The following is a 13,414-nucleotide window of genomic DNA, read 5'->3' as shown; positions in this document are numbered from 1 at the left end:
CCTGTCTGCCTTCCCTAGGTTTCCTTTGCTGCTCCTGCCACCTTGCCCCTGCCTGGTAGGGCTATGGCTCTGGGCTTTCTGCTGCCCTTCTAAATTATCTGATACAAGAACCTTAGGATCAGGTGTGCAATTTTCCCACCAAAGCCTGCATGGCCCTGCTCAGTCAGGGATGCTGGGCCAACTGATCCTTGTCTTTGAAACTGTTTTCTTACTGGCACCAGTCCAATCTCCAGGAAGCTGTCATAGTAATGTCTATAAGCTACCACTAGAGGGAGCTTTTCATCCACAGGAGAGGTTGCCCATTAAGCAGAAGGGGAACCTTCAACCCAACTCTCCGGGTTTGGGTGGCATATGGTCAATACTGCAGCTACCACAGGCATCACCATGGTGGGAGTCACAGCAGAGTGGAGCAGTATCCTTTGGGCCATGTGGCCCTTGGGGACGGCTGCACATGGGACTCTGGGCTCCCCTATGGGCAGGGGCGTGTGTACCCAGGTGGTGAGTGGGAACCACCAGCCCTCTGAGACTATCTTAGAACTGAAGTCACTTTCCTTCCACACTCCAGAAAGCCAGTTCCTGGGAGGTTCAGTCTGGTTATAATGTCAGGAGCCAGCCATTCTCTCCTCTGAGCCAGTTTCTGCCTCTGTGAAATGGTACTCACTCCACCTGGATCCCCCTGCCTCAGTGAGCAGGCTGATGATGACCCAGGAGCAGTGATCTGGACAGACAGACAGAAATCCACTGCCTCCTCTACCTAACTCCACCTCTCCTAATCCTCTTCCCCACAGAGCCTGGCTGGGTCTGGGTCTTCAGCTGGCCAACTAGTCCCTTGGGCCTGCACTGCCTCTGCCCCAGCTTCTGCCAGACTCTGGAGCAAGGGTCAGGCTGGTGCAGGTGGTGAGACGGATGTGAGGCCTTGTACCCCTCATTTCTGGGGCCACCTGAGTCATATTACCTCTCCATGCCTTATTTTTAAACTGCATAGGGCTGGTGGCTGCTTGGAGGACTATGATAGAGTCCTGCTCTTGTGAGACACACCACGGCATATGTGTGTCCATCCCCAGTGTTGTGATCCCAACAGCCTAGGATGTCCTGGAGGCTGGAGGCTGCCCTTTCCCAACCTTGGGTATGATTTCCCCAGGACTCACCTGTGTAATGCAGGCACCTGTGAAGGCCACGATCACAGCCACCACATTGACAGTCAGCTGGAACTGCAGGAATTTGGATATGCTGTCATAGACATTACGGCCCCACATCACTGCCTTGACGATACTGCTGAAGTTGTCATCTGTCAGGATGATGTCTGAGGCCTCCTTGGCCACATCTGTGCCTGCGATGCCCTGTGGGGACAGGGACAGGGACAGGAGCCTGGTGGGGCAGCTGGGGGTGTGAGTGGCTCTATACGGCTATTCTTACCTCTACATACCCTGTGCACCTCACCCCTGACCCAAAGGAACCAGCTCATTCAGATCACAAAACCCATGTGTGTAAATGCATATGCACGCATGCAAACATGTACCCATATACAGGTGTGCATGTGGGCACACAGACACTCTTCTGAGGCCACCTTCGTCCTCCCCCCACCCCGGAAGCCTGATCTTGCCGCATTCCTCCTCGACCCTCTAAGTATGCAGCAGGGCAGAGCTGACCCCAGCAGGGCACAGCCTGCATCCTTCAGGAAGACCTCTGAGGCTAGACTGGACTCAAAAGCTTTGTTTGTATACAAGATGGATGGCAAGGGTGAATGTTACGTGTGTGCAGGGAGTCCCACAAGCCTGTTTGAAGCTGTGTAGTCCAAGCCCTGCCATCCTTGCCTTTGAGACACAATCAGACACGAAGCCCTCTTCAGCTACGCTTACCATTGCGAAGCCCACATCTGCCTTCTTGAGAGCAGGTCCATCGTTGGTCCCATCCCCTGTCACAGCCACCACCTGCCGCTGCTCAGTGTGTGTGCTGTCAATGATGCCTAGGGGGTAAGAGTGTGTGTTCAGGGCCCCAGAGCCAGCCCTGAGCCTCAGCACGGCCTTCTGTCCTGTCTGTCAAGCCAGCCCCTCCCATCACCATTCTTCCCAGCATTTCCAGAGGTATCAGGCTCCTCATTAGCCCAGGATGGCTTGGGGATGCCCAGCCTCCAACACTGTCTTTGCTCTCACAGTCCTTGACAGTCCTACCTAGAAACACAGTCCCCCAGCTATTCTGCCCAGACCCAGGAGTTTGGTGCACCGTCAGGGACTCCCACATCTGCTTTTCCAGTTAGAACCTTCTAACTGGGAATTCCAGTCACACATAGGGACTATTTGCTAGTGATCCTGCCCCACTGACTTGGACCTCACTCTGTACACACATCTTCAAGAAATAATTAGTGAGAACCAGATTGAACACAGCCTCTCATGTCATCACTGTGGCTGCTGGCCTCCTTGTCCATGTGTAGGCTTTGCCCTGTCTGTGCCAGGCAAACAGCAGCTGCCTGTGGAGCAGGAGACAAGTTCCCAGGGTTGGGACACCATTCCCTTTATCCCACACAAATCCCATCCTCCATGCCTGGTTCCTTGGGAGTTAGCTTGGCTATTCCCACTGGCTGGCAGCCAGTCCAAATCCCACTGTCCAAGGCTCAGCCTGTTTGAACTCCTGTCCCTGAAGTTGGCAGGTCAGTCTTTGACTCTTCTAGGTCTTTGGCCAGCAATGGGCTCCTCTAAGGCAAGGAACTCACTAGTCCCTACCCTGCATGGTTCCCTGGTGGCCTCCCTGTGGTCACATCTCCATCATGTCTCTCCTGGTCTCTCAGCAGCTGGTTCTACAGGGGCTGGCCCATACTCTTCTCTGTAGGCTTTCTTCCCATCTTCCTATATACCTCTCATCCCTGGGTATCCTCCTTCACCTGTCTCTCTGGTCTCTAATGGTCTTCTTTTTTCTTCCTCTGGATTTTTGATCAGGCTGGCCTCAAACTTGGAGAGCCACTTGTCTCTGCCTTTGAGTGCTGGGATTAAAGGCATGTGCCACCACTGCCTAGCATCTAATGGTCTTATTTCTGCAACATTCAGGTGGGTGCCCTGGGTTCTTCCTCTTCTGGGGCTTATATGCCCGCCACCCCATAGGGCTCTAGCTGAGGCTCACAATGTCCTGACTCAATGGCTGTCTGTTGCAGATGGTACTACTAGGGTGTCAGAGGCCTTGGCTGGGAAGTCTTATGTTAAATGTTAGCATCTCACCAGGTTTGTTGTGCCTGACACCCAGGTGAGAGATGTGGGCCTGTAGCAGGGCCTGAACAGGAGCACCCTATGGGATTCCCTGCTGTTTCTCTCCACAACAGATTCACACACAACCTACTTGGATTCATCTACCCATAGATGCCGCACTGCACCCCTCATTCATACTGCAGCTGTCGCCTTTGGAAGACCCCAGTGACCCCTCTGCCTTCAGGTCATTCTCCTAAAGCAGGATGAGCTTCCTATGCATCATTGTTCCTTTCTTGGCCTTTCTATGTGTCCTCCCCACTTGAGTGACAGTGTCACTGGCCCATCATGGCCAAGGTCAGTCTCCCTTAGTCTCCTCTTGTTTTCTCTTTGATGACACCAGGGCCTCTGCACAGTGTAGTTCCCTGTGCTGTCTGAAATATAGAGCTGCTCCCTGCCCCCACCCGACATCTGGGCTTCACATCCTCTCCAGAGCAAGAGTCCAGTGTCTGGAGCCTCTTGACCTGTGCAGGGATATGGCTTGGTGCCTGTCCTGTGGAACCTGTCCTGCGGAACAGTGAAGGACCAGCTAAAGCACACAGTATTTCCTCCATAAATGCTCAATGACAGAGCCAGGGAGTGAACTGATGAGTCAGTGAGGAGCCAGGGTGAGCAGGGCCCTCTGCTCTAGGGTCTGTGAGTGAGAAGCGAGGGTGAGCAGGGCCCTCTGCTGCAGGGTCTGTAGTCCTGGGGTTCTATGCTTCTATCCACAGCCCATGTCTGCTTCCATCTATTTTTACGGGGGGTGGTTCAAGACAGGGTTTCTCTGTGGCTTTGGAGGCTGTCTGGAACTAGCTCTTATAGACCAGGCTGGTCTCGAACTCACAGAGATCCACCTGCCTCTGCTTCCCGAGTGCTGGGATTAAAGGCGTGCCCCACCACTGCCCAGTGTCTGCTTCCATCTTTAAGATACAGGAATCTAAGATGCCTAGGGGTGATCCCAGGCAGAAGTAAGATCCCCACCTTCTGGACATTTTACAGATGGGGAAACTGAGACCCAGAGTAGACAGATTTGCCAAGGCCTCAGAGAAGGTAGCAGGAGTCCTAGGATGTGAACCAGGGTTGCGACTACAGGAATGCTGGTTGGTGTTGCTAAGGCTCTGTGAGTGGTCATTGTAGGCAGGAAAGTTCTAGCCTTCTGCTATTACCAACACTTCTTATCCTTTGGGTCTGTTAACAAGGGTTGGTTGGAAACTTCCTAAGGGTCTGGGGCTGACTATTCAGAGACAAAGAACAGTAACTATGGCCAAGGCATGAAGGAGCTGAAGGTGTCTGTGGAAGGTTCCTGGAGGTCTGCATAAGAAAGGCTTTATGCACATGGACTAGAATACCTCTACCACAGTCAGCCCTCCTGCCAGGTGGTCTGAGACCCCAGGCCCAGGCCCACTGCCACCTAGAGGAAGTTAGAGGGTCTCCCCATTGCCGCTTCCCCCAGACGGCCCTCTGCAGGCCTCCCATGGCTGAAAAGGACCGAGCCAGAAGGTCCTCATGTGAGGAGAATCCCTGATGTGCTCATTTCCTTTCTGTGGTGAAGTTGCAATGCCACGCAAATTGGACTTGGCTCAGGCCTGGCTGGTTCTGGGTTCAGAATTACCGGCGTCACCCCAGTCTTACCTTTAACCAGCGTGTGCTTATCCGTGGGCGAGGAGCGAGCCAGCACCCTCAGCTTTGGCCAGATCTTGTCAATCCGCTCCTGCTCAATCTGGAGAGGGGTGTGGTATGTCGGTGGGGTCAGAGAGAGAAATTGAGCCCCATGCAGTCACTGGGCTCTTCGGGGCACACCAGCTGGCTTCTGTTCAAGCATGCAGTGCCCACGCCTCCCGGCCCCCTCTTGAGTTTGGCCCGCTGCAGAGCCTTTGCAGTGGCCGCATGCGCGTACCTCCCCCTTCTCATTGCGGATCCTCCGGTTGAATTCTTTGCCTTCTAGGCACAGGAAGTCCTCCCCAGGGTGGATAATGCCACACTTGATGGCGATCGCCCGGGCTGTATTGATATTGTCACCAGTGACCATTCGGACTGTGATACCTGCCCGCTGGCACTTGCGGATGGCTTCCGGGACCTGTACGAAAGGGTAAAAGCCATGCTGGAGGGCACCACTTGGGTAGGCTCTCCTTGTTTTCAAGAAGTCCAGAGTTATCCCTTCTCCCATGCAATCTCCCTAGGTAACTAACCATCAGCTGATGGTGCCTATGGCCTCTCATCTATGCCTGGACAGGCATTACCAATTGATCACAACCTCCTCCGATTAAATCTGGGAGGGTCTTAGAATTTTCAGTCTTCAGAGTCCCAGACAGCCACTACCTATTGACCATGATATCTATTCTGAGATGAAATCTATGGCTTCTGACAAGGATAAAAGTCATTGGAAAGACCCTAAAAAACCACCCCTTAAGTTTGGCCTCAGGCAAGAGTGCAGAGTGGCGGACTAACTACACTTAAACTTGTACAGGCTTCATCTACAAGCTCCATGATCAGTTCCTTTTTCAATGTGTATTTTTCAATGTTTGGTGACAGAGTCTTGTACACTCAAAGTCACTTTATTTACCTTGATTTAGAATAAATGCAAATGGCACTTTTTCATGCTAAACAGGACTGAGAGGGACAAAGCACCTGGCCCTTGCTGCCTGAAATGGCACACTGACATCTGGGACGATCTGGTCAGTCAATCAGAAGGAGATAGGGCCCACCCTTCTCAGCAGCCTCCCGTCTTAGAGTGGTTAGGATGCAGAACATGGCTGAGAGCCAGTGCCAGTGTTCATATGTGACACAGATGACCTGAATGAGTAACTGACCCAAGGCAGTGACAGACAGAGACATAGTTAGGGGACATCTGCTGCAAAGCATGATGTGTGAGAGAACATGCCACAGTGTACTGAGATCCAGAGCATGCTAGAATCTTGAGCCTGTGAGGCAAGCCCGACACCCAAGTCTTTTTGCACATAGTGGAACCAAGAGCTCACCCTACCCCCAATGCACTGGAAAGAGTCTGAACCTTTCTACACCTTCCAGGACCCATTGAGCTGCTGCTCTGTGACAATACTGTGATAGTTTGAATGTAACTGGTTCCTATAATCCCATAGGGAGTGGCATTATCAGGAGTTGTGACTTTGTTGGAGTGGGTATGGCCTTGTTGGAGGAAGTGTGTCACTGTGGGGGGTGGGCTTTGAAGTTTCCTATGCTCAGGATACCACCCAGTGTCTCAGTTGACTTCCTGTGGCCTGCAAGATGTAGGACTCTCAGCAACTCCTCCAGCATCATGTCTGCCCGCAAGCCACCATATTCCCCTCCGTGATGATAATGGTCTGAACCCCTGAAACTATAAGTGAGCCACCTCAATTAAATATTTTCACTTATAAGAGTTGCTGTGGTCATGGTGTCTCTTCACAACAATAAAACCCCAATTAAGACAAAGACATTACTGGTAGAAAGCATCTTTGGGTTGTTCAAGGTGAGGTGAGGTCATGACTAGTACCCTCATGGAGGGGGAGATTAGGATACAGAGTTGTACACATGAAGGGGTGCACATGACGGTGAAGGCAGAAGATGCTGGGCATGTGTCTACAACCAGGGATGGCACCAATCACCAGGCTCCTGGTCTGAATGCAAGTATATGACCTAGGCTCATATACTTGAGCTCTTGGTCCCCAGCTGGTGGGGCTGTGCTGGCAGGTCATGAACTTTCAGGAGGTAGAGCTGGCTGCTAGGGGAAGGTCTTTGAGGGTTACAGCCTAGCCCTGGTTTTAGAACTACTCCCTGCCTTCTGTCACATGCTCTTGCTGCCAGGCCTTCCTGGCCAGGTCAAACTGAAACCCCTCTGAAACTGTGAGCCCAAGTAAACCCTTCTCTCTCAAGTTGCTCCTGTCAGCTGTTTAGTCACAGTGGTGAGACTAGAGCTAGCAACTCCATAGAGGCAATGAGACAGGGCTGGCAGACTGTCCCCTCCCCTCATGGTCCTGGGGTCAAGTGGATACTGCCCTGCTCAGTGTCAACAGTGTACCATGTCTGATATCTCTAGCCCACATTAGACTCAGAGGCAAGTCTCCAGGCATGGTTATCATATGCTTTGCTTTTGTGTCTTCATGAAGTCAGAAGGTCTGAAATCAACTCATCCTAAGTTAGAGAACATCTGTGTTTTGTTTGGGCAGCGTAGCAAACTAAAACAAATGTTCTGTTCAAAGTCTTACATGGACAGTTCTTGCTCTGGGTCCCTTCCCAGCCCAGGAACTGCAAGAAAGGAAGGGGGACATTGAAATGCTCTTCCTGGGTCTGCCCCATCTTACCGGTCACTCCCAGGTATAAGATCTGCTTTACATAATTTACTATGCCCTCAGGGGCTCAGTGTGTGTGTGTCACTCTGTGTGCGACTGTGTGTATATGACTGTATGTATGCATGATATATGGATATGTGCATGATATATGTGTGTTTGTGTATGATGCATGTGTATATGATATGTGTGTGATGTATGTATATGTAAGTGACTGTATGCATGCATGCATGTGAATGATGTATGTGCTTATGTGTGTGTATGATATATGTGTGTGTGATGTGTGTATGATGCATGTTTGTGACTGCATGTATATGTATGATGTGTGTGTATGATACAAGTACATGTGATGTATGTGTATGTGTGTGACTGTATGCATGTGTGCATTTGATGCTTGTATGTATGTGTATGGTGTGTGTGTATGTGTGTGTGTGTGTGTGTATGTGCGTGTATGTGTGTGTGCTTGTGTGTATGTGTGTGTGAGTGTGTATGGTGTGTGCGTGTATGTGCGTGTATGTGTGTGTATGTGCGTGTGCTTGTATGTATGTGTATGGTGTGTGTGTATGGTGTGTGTGTGTATGTGTGTGTGTGTGTATGGTGTGTGTATGTGTGTGTGTGTGTGTAAGCAGCACACTTGCCTTCATCCCCTGAGCTGCTGATCTAGAAACCTGCACCCTGTCTAGCTTCTGTCACTAAGGAGGGATTTGAGGTCCTAGGTGGGGAGAGGCTTTGCATCATCTTACTCCACCCCAATGCCCATTGCCTAGATTTGCCCAGACATCCCCAGCAGATGGCTGGCTCAGTCTCTGCTTGCACACCCCTGGTGACGGGGGTGGGGGGAAGGGGACGGGGGGGGGAGTGCTGCTCCCTATCTTCGAGGTCTACTGTTGCACAGTGAAGCTAGTCTAGCTTGTTGTAGCTTGTTGTTTCTTTTTCCCAGAGGTACTGTTACTCTGTCATACCTGAACTCTCCTACAGAGAGACAGGGTCTTTAGTGCAGGCTGAGACTAAGTCTCCAGAAAGCACAGTGGAAGGTGGGTGGAGGAGAAACCACTGAGAGCTTCCTGGAGGAAGGGGTGTTTGAACCAGGTCTGAGCCACTTCTTTTTTTGTTTTTTTTTTTCGAGCCAGGGTTTCTCTGTGTAGCTTTGGAGCCTATCCTGGCACTTGCTCTGGAGTCCAGGCTGGCTTCGAACTCTCAGAGATCCGCCTGCCTCTGCCTCCCGAGTGCTGGGATTAAAGGCGAGCACCACCAATGCCAGCGAGCCACTTCTTTTCAGTCAAAAAAGACCTCTGGTGTGAGGTAGCACACAGGGCCTCAGGGCATGCAGATAGCACCCAGAGGGAGGTCCTGTCCACATTGCTGATCTCAAGGTATACAGAGAAACACCTTCAGGTGTGAGAGGTCTGGGCTGTGCTGTAGGCCATCAGAAGCCGCTCAGGGGAAGGTGTGGGATGAAGGCTGTGTGAAGCTTCTGAGGATGCTGAGGTCACACAGCGGTGTGTGTGCAGTGCGGGGTGGAGGTGGGGGGCCGGGGTGTGTGTATGTGGGGGTGGTGGTGGTTGGAGGTGGGGTGGGGCATTTGCTTCAGGAGGCACCGGGAGTCTTGGGAAGTCCTGCACAACAGACAAGGCGGTTTGTAGTGTAGTTTAGGACTCATGCTTTGCTTGTTTGTTTTGTTTTGCTCTGCTTTGGACAGAGTCTCACTATGTAGAGCAGACTGGCCTTGAGCTCACAGAGAACCACCTGCCTCTGTCTTCTGAGTGCTGGGACTCAGACTTTTTAGACTGCCTCAAAGGAAAAAGTTGACCACATTCTAGGCTTTGCCAAACAAACTAGGTCTGGGAGAACAAGGCTCCAAGCCCCTTTTATGTTTTCTTCTCATAAATGCAATAGGGATTTTCACAAGGGGCCCATGTGTAGCGCCTGAGGTAGTTTAGACCCAGAGTGTTCCCTGAGGGCCTGTATATTGGAGTCTCAGTCCCCAAGGTGACACTAACAGGAGGTACCAGGACCTTCAAGGAATAGGTATGTGGGATGTATCTTGGAAGGGGACTCTGGGACCTCAGTCTCTTCTGTCTTTTGCCTCTCAGCTCTGACATTAACTGTGGCTTTGCCATGTGTTTCCACCATCATGTTGCTGCCTTGCCACAGGCCCTAAAGCAGTGGGGTCCACCTACCTGATACCTCTGAAACCATGAGCCCAATGGGAACTTTCCTTTCTGTAAGCTGATGATGTCCATTATTTTATTACATAATGGAAAGCTATGTGTTTCCATTTCCTTTTCTTTGCCCATTCTGCCCCTGTGGTCTGGGACACCCTTTCCCTTCAGCCTTTATCTGTGAGGTTTTACCCCCGTGGCCTGGGCCTGAGATGCCCCTTTCCCTTAAGCCTTTATCTGTGAACTTTTCCTTGCCTTCTGTGCTCAGTGCTCTCTCCTCAGGAAGCATCCCTCCAACCCAGAGGGACATTTCCTTAAATTGTGCTCAGGATTTTCTTTGATCACTCATTCATTCACTCAACAAACAGCAATGGAATATTCAGTTGCTCTAAGCTCTGAGGACTGAGATGATTAAGACTCAGATCTCAGGAGCAGGGCTCTGGTTGAAATATGCTTTCCATATAAATAAAACCAGTGTTAACTATTTTAAAACGTGGCTTCCTCTGCTAAAATTATCCTAGATATTCTCACCGAGGAAAAACAGCCAGGAAATGGGCGCTTCCTGTTGCCATTACATAAAGGCTTTTAAACATCTGCTGTTTCTGTTGACAGCCGGTGTCTGTGACTCCAAGGGCTCTGAACACCCCCGGGGTAACCCCCAGCATGTCCTAGACCGATGCTCTACTGACAGTTTCCTCCATGCTGTCTTCTGTCAGCTTTGGGGTTGTCTTAAGTAGGAACTTTGGTGAATGTTTGATGTTGCTTGATCTTTTGGTGGGCCTGAGAGAGGAAGGCAGTGTGACAGTGGGGAAACTGAGGTATGTGGAGAGTGTTTATCTGCAGCCGAAGAGTGAGCCTGGGAAAGTCTGGGGACCCACTGCAGAGCCCCCTCTTCCTGGGCCTCACCATCCTGGAGCCTATTACAGGGTACTTTCTTATGTGACTCCAGGAACCATATGCTGGGTATAGGGACAGAGGACAGAGCTGGGAAAGTGGCATGAGACATAGGCTGGGACACTGCAGGAAAGTTACTTACAAAACTGGTGATAGGAGCTCCCTGTGAGTGGGACCTGAGGCCTGCGTGTGGTGAGGGCTGCCTGTGAGGTGGGAATCGGGCCCTGGGTTTGGTGGGGACTCCTTGTGTGGTGGACCTGGGGGTCTTGTCAGAATGAGGCTCTAGGTTCAAGTCTCAGCAGGAGAAAGAAGACCCCCCCGCATCTCACAGCTCTGCTGGTTTAACTTTGAGATTCATATAGTCCAACACACAAGGAAACTGAAACCCAGGAGGAGATGTTACCCACAGCATCTGTGACGTTTTACATAGCCTGCCATTGACAGCATCTGCAATCATCTTGGGGTCAGCTCTCTGGCCATGTCTGTGAGGGCTTTTCCAGATTAAGTTAGTTGAAGTGGGAAAATCCACCCTAACGATGGGCAGTATCTGTCCATGGACCTGGGGTCCTAGATTGAATGACGAGGAGAAAATGAGCTGAGCCCTAGCATCCATCTCTCTCGGCTTCCTGACTGCAGATGCCATGTGACCAGTGCCTCACACTCTTGCCATCATGCCTTCCCTCTCCAAAATATAAGCTCAAATAAACCATTTCCTCCTTAAGTTGCTTTAGTCAGGTATTTTTGTTTCAGTGCTGAGAAAGAAACTGATACATCACCCATGAGAGAATATCAGAGGGGCATGTTAAAGCTGCTGTCCCAATGCTGCTATCACAGCTTCCAAATGCAGCTACAGCTTCCAAATGCAGCTTGCAATTCTTTAGAAATTAAAATGATTATTATTATTGTGTGTGTGTGTGTGTGTGTGTGTGTGTGTGTGTGTGTGTGTGTGTGTGTGTGTGTATGATTTTTACATACCACAGTGCACATGTGCAGGTCAGAGGACAGCTCTGTAGAGTTGGCCCTCTCTTTCCACCTCTATCACAAATCTAGAGATCAAACTTAAGGCATCTGGCTTGCACGGTAGACACTCTCACCCACTGAGCCATGCTGCCTTGGTGGCATTGAAGGGACCAACTCCTCATTTCGGCAGCCATAACAGCCGAACATGTACTTGCCTGACCTTGTCTTGGTCACTAAGGTCAGATGCCTGCCCCATTTCAGCAGCCATAACAGCCGAACACGTGCTTGTCGACCTTGTCTTAGTCACTAAGAGGTCAGACGCTTGCCTTGTGGCAAGGAACAAATCAGAAGTTAGCTGGTGGTGTTATGCTTTACGGCTCTGGGTGTGCTTTATGGACAAGTGCACAGCAATGACTCGAAGAGCATAGCAACCACCCTGGGAGAGTCTATGGGCCATAACAACCAGCTGACCAATCAACACAGGGCAAACCCTCCAAGCCTGGAGGCACACCAATCCTGAGCCTGTGCATATCCCTAGACACTCCCCTTATGCTGCCCTATATGATCTCTATGCAGATACTTCGAGCTGTCTTTCTAGCCATCCACCATGGTGGGTAGATGAAAGACCTGAGCTAACATGGGGTTAGCTCGTTAAACAACTATAATAAAGCCTCATGCAGTTTGCATCAAGTTTCTACCTCCGCATGGTGTTTGGGGTGGCTGAGGTCCTGGGCTGAGATCCTGGGGGCCTGAGCTTCCGGGGGTCTTACAGCATCATAGCATGCATTTCTGAATACACACTCCAGTGGGCCATAGGTAAGATGGGGTCTAGCTGGATGATTGAAAGGTGATGGGCAGGATGATGGACTGATGGAAGACCCAGGGGGTGTGGGTATGAGGCTTCTAGCAGCTGCCTCTGGTCTAAAGATGGCAGATCCTGGAAGGAAAGGGCCCCTGAGTTGACAGCCATTCTATAGATAGAAGATAAAGGTTCCGAGGAAGCAGGTGGCTTGTTGGGAGCAGAGCTTGGGCTTGTGTTCAGCTGCCTCTTGCCATTTGTGCGTTTGAAGCAGGAACTCTAGAAGACAATATTGTCATTAAAAATTACTGGGGGCTTAGCCCTGCTCCAAGGCCCTGGGCATGGAATTCTCTGGGGCTTCTCCTCCTAATTCCTTTTTATGGTACCTGGGTCAAGGCCCAGAACACCAGGTCTACTCTGGATCCATCCAGTCACTTACAGTGAGACTTTGGGACCATCCCAGACTCTCTGTGCATCTCTAAACCGATGAGCAGGAAAGGGCCTGAATGAGAACAAGGGTCAAACCTCAATGACCAGCATTTAAACTGGAAAGAACAGAGGACACCTCTAGCATTTTGACTTCACGGAATTCTAAGTGTCAAGTGTGTTCTGAGTCACAAGGGTGGGTCATAGCTAAAACTCTTAGCACCTCATGCAATTTATTATTGTCCTCTGGAAGGGTGTTTCCAAGGCTGGTTGGGGCAGGGTCAATCTGGAGTTGTAGCCCTCTTCCTGTCTGTCTGCCTATCAGGGAATCTGTCAACTCTTAGTCCCCTAAGATGGTTTTCAGCCTCCCAGGACAGCTGCTTGTCACCAGCTGTTAGTGGGCTCAGGTCTCCCAGAGATGGGTTTGTTATTATTTCCTTACTGGAAATCACTGGGTATAAGCTGCAGAGGTGGTATGTCAGGCCACCTGCCCAGCCTGTTCCCAGGAGCTCCCTTCTGATATGGCTCACAGAGATTATATAATTGGCTCAATGTCACACAGCCCAGCAATATTAGCACATAGAGACCCAGATCTGTCTGATACCTTTGCTCACACTTTCGTAGATGCCTGACTGTCATGAAAGTCCATGAAACCTGGTTTCACCTGTTCTTTGG

At 50.8% G+C, this 13,414-nt stretch overlaps 1 protein-coding gene across 6 annotated transcripts in view; it reads right to left on the bottom strand.

Annotated features, from left to right (window-relative positions):
- Atp2b2 (ATPase plasma membrane Ca2+ transporting 2) overlaps positions 1–13,414 on the bottom strand; it is a 106,328-nt gene that overhangs the window by 14,731 nt on the left and 78,183 nt on the right. For all 6 annotated transcript variants that reach the window (XM_035448654.1, XM_035448649.1, XM_035448651.1 and 3 more), the window contains 4 exons: positions 5,113–5,292; positions 4,848–4,935; positions 1,860–1,966; positions 1,149–1,340 (listed from right to left, as the gene is read on the bottom strand). In XM_035448654.1, coding sequence (XP_035304545.1) covers positions 1,149–1,340; positions 1,860–1,966; positions 4,848–4,935; positions 5,113–5,292 — 567 coding nt within the window. The remainder of the gene's footprint in view (positions 1–1,148; positions 1,341–1,859; positions 1,967–4,847; positions 4,936–5,112; positions 5,293–13,414) is intronic.

This window comes from Cricetulus griseus, chromosome 8 (assembly GCF_003668045.3).
Source record: "Cricetulus griseus strain 17A/GY chromosome 8, alternate assembly CriGri-PICRH-1.0, whole genome shotgun sequence".
Classification (NCBI taxonomy): Eukaryota; Metazoa; Chordata; class Mammalia; order Rodentia; family Cricetidae; genus Cricetulus; species Cricetulus griseus.
The sequence above is the reverse complement of the archived record's forward strand: the minus strand, read 5'-3'. Positions and strand labels throughout refer to the sequence as shown.